The sequence below is a fragment of the Fukomys damarensis genome, unplaced genomic scaffold (assembly GCF_012274545.1).
Source record: "Fukomys damarensis isolate Sample0158 unplaced genomic scaffold, DMR_v1.0_HiC HiC_scaffold_12, whole genome shotgun sequence".
Classification (NCBI taxonomy): Eukaryota; Metazoa; Chordata; class Mammalia; order Rodentia; family Bathyergidae; genus Fukomys; species Fukomys damarensis.
Window position 1 is genome coordinate 10,823,669 of NW_022900924.1, and position 2,558 is coordinate 10,826,226.

A 2,558-nucleotide genomic window follows, 5' to 3' on the forward strand; every position below is an offset into this window, starting at 1 on the left:
AAAAAAAAAAAAAAAAAAAAGGCCCAGAGAGATGGAGTCCAAGGTCATGCAGCTAGTTAAGAGGCAGAAAGAGGATCTGATCCAAAGGCAGAGTCACTGTTGGATTCCAAAACCCATATTATGTGTCCCTCTTCTGCCTCTTTCCCTCCTTTAAGGCTTCATCCCCTCTTCTGAGCTCACCTCCTTCTCTTCTTCCGGGTTGACTTTTTCTTTTTCTTCTTCCCCCTGGAGGAAGGCGGTGGCGTCAAGTCTCGCTCACGGGAGGCACTGTGGGAAGTGACAGGTGTGTCATCAGAGGACCCGAGGTTCTCCTACCCCTGTCAGGGCAGCCAGGGAAGGGGAAGGACCCAGGTCCCTGGAGGATTAAGGCCCCATAGCGAATACCTAATTACCACCTCATGGCTGACTCGGTCACACTTCTGATTGAGTGCCTCAAATAAAGGCTTAATGCCAACCTAATGAGAAGGACGCTGTACGTTACCCAAACACCAATTGATTATTTAAAACAGAGTTATAGAGGTTAACTACTCCTTAATAGATTTATTATTGAATTTGCAAATGGCTCACCTTGGTAAATAAATCACTTTTTAAATAATTAATTGGCAGTTTGGCCCCTTCCCTCCCAGATCCATCCTGTCTGTGCATCCTGCTGGAAATTTAATAGGAGGCGGAAAGTATGTTAAATAGCAGCTGATTATTTAAAGTATATTTGCTGAGGTCTAATGTAACGAGATATATATCTTATATCATCTCATGGAGCCTCAAAAACCTCCACGTTGAGGAATAATTATTCCCCTTCAATTAAATTCAAATGTTCAGGCTGTAGTTAAATGAAGTCAAGTTATCTTCTTTTATAATTGAGGCAGGCTCCAGGGATATTTTTAAAAACACTACCCCATAGCAAAAAGAGATGGTTTTGGATGAAAAACTGCTTGGGAACTGAAACATGCCTATCCAATGGAAGCTTACTGGGAAAACATATAAGTAATAATATTATTATCATTGTTTTAGCAGCAACAAAACTAGCATTTATGCATTATCTGTAAAGAGTGTTATGTGTTTTGTTAGTCACAAAAAAAATTCTTGAGGGTGGCATTTTATTGTCTCATCTTAAAGATGAAGAAGACAGAGGTCAGAAAGTTGAATCGACTTGTCTAGGGCCACAAAATTAGGAATTACCTAAGCTGAGAATGAAACCTAGAGGTTTGTGCCCTGAAAGCTTTCTCAGAAAGCCAGCTGCTGTCTCAAACTTGTTTGTGTGGCCAAAGCTAGAAATTACCCAACTCCTTATAGACCATCATAAAATACTTCCATATTTAATTGTAATAGAAGAATTTGGGTCAGTAGGATTAGCAGGAGAATGATAAAGTGATTAAAATATATGTTAAGGTCTCATATATATACTTATATATACATATACATATATAATATTTCCATTAGAGTCACTTTTAGCAGGGTAAAAATAAGTATCATAGGAATGAAGTAACTAGCTACTTAATCCCACTTCCAAAAAGAACAGCGTGCATATCCAGGAAGCATACAGGCTGCTTTACATAAATGTGGTGAGCCACTTCCAAATTTTTTCTCCAAAGAGTGCTTAACAGCGACCAAGAGTCTAATAAATATCTGTCAAGTGACCAAATTGAAGGATGAATGAGTGAAATAATCTAACCACTTGTTAAACCATCGTGTTTCATATGAAAATTTCCCAGTGTAACAGCTGCCTGGGATTGGAGAGGAAAAAATTTAAGGGAGAAATACTTAAGAACAAAATTTTTAAAAAAACATTTAAAAAATGATTTCTTGTAAAGTGAAGAAAGATATCCTACTGTTTCAGTCAAGTACTCTTAATGTGTGGAACCCATGGTCCCAGGGGAGCACCGTCTGAGACCCGCTATCCTAGAATCAGCTTTAAGTTTCTAAGTAAAACTGAGAAGAACGTTAAATTTGGACGGATTTGAAGTATGTGAGGTAATTAATCAGCTCCTCAGTAATTCCTGAGTGCCTTTTCCCAGACAGATATACATTTCCTCTACTTCTTTCCCCTGGACTAGTTTCTCTGGGTGTGCATCACAGAGGGGCAGAAGTACACCACAGTTATGTGTGCAGGGGTTAAGCAGGCAATGCTTGCACATACTGTGGTTATACGTTCAGTGGTTAAGTACAATGATTACCTTTGCTACGTGTTTACTAGCTAACTTCGTACTAGTAAAGTATGCAGCGATTAAGCACACTTAGGCAGAGGCTAAGAATGCAGTGATGATGAACTATTCAGTGGTTATATATGTGTCGGGGTTAAAATAAGAATGACCCCCATGGGTTTGAGGGCACAAAACTGTAATCCCAGCACTCAGGAGGCTGAGGCAGGAGGATGAATTTGAGGGCAGTCTGGGATACATAGTGAGTTAGGGCCAGTCTGAACTACATAGTGAAACCCTGTATCCCCCCCAAAAAAAAAATTATTATTATTATTATTATTATTATTATTATTATTATTATTTTTAAGAATAGGGCAAGGGATTTAGCTCAGTGGCACAAGATCCAGAGTTCAATCCCTG

General features: G+C 39.1%; 1 protein-coding gene across 2 annotated transcripts in view; it reads right to left on the reverse strand.

The window, feature by feature from the left end:
* Positions 1 to 2,558, reverse strand: part of Srrm4 (serine/arginine repetitive matrix 4) — a 607,431-nt gene that overhangs the window by 38,615 nt on the left and 566,258 nt on the right. For both annotated transcript variants that reach the window (XM_010604082.3, XM_019204466.2), the window contains one exon: positions 181 to 267. In XM_010604082.3, the coding sequence (XP_010602384.1) occupies positions 181 to 267 (87 nt within the window). The remainder of the gene's footprint in view (positions 1 to 180; positions 268 to 2,558) is intronic.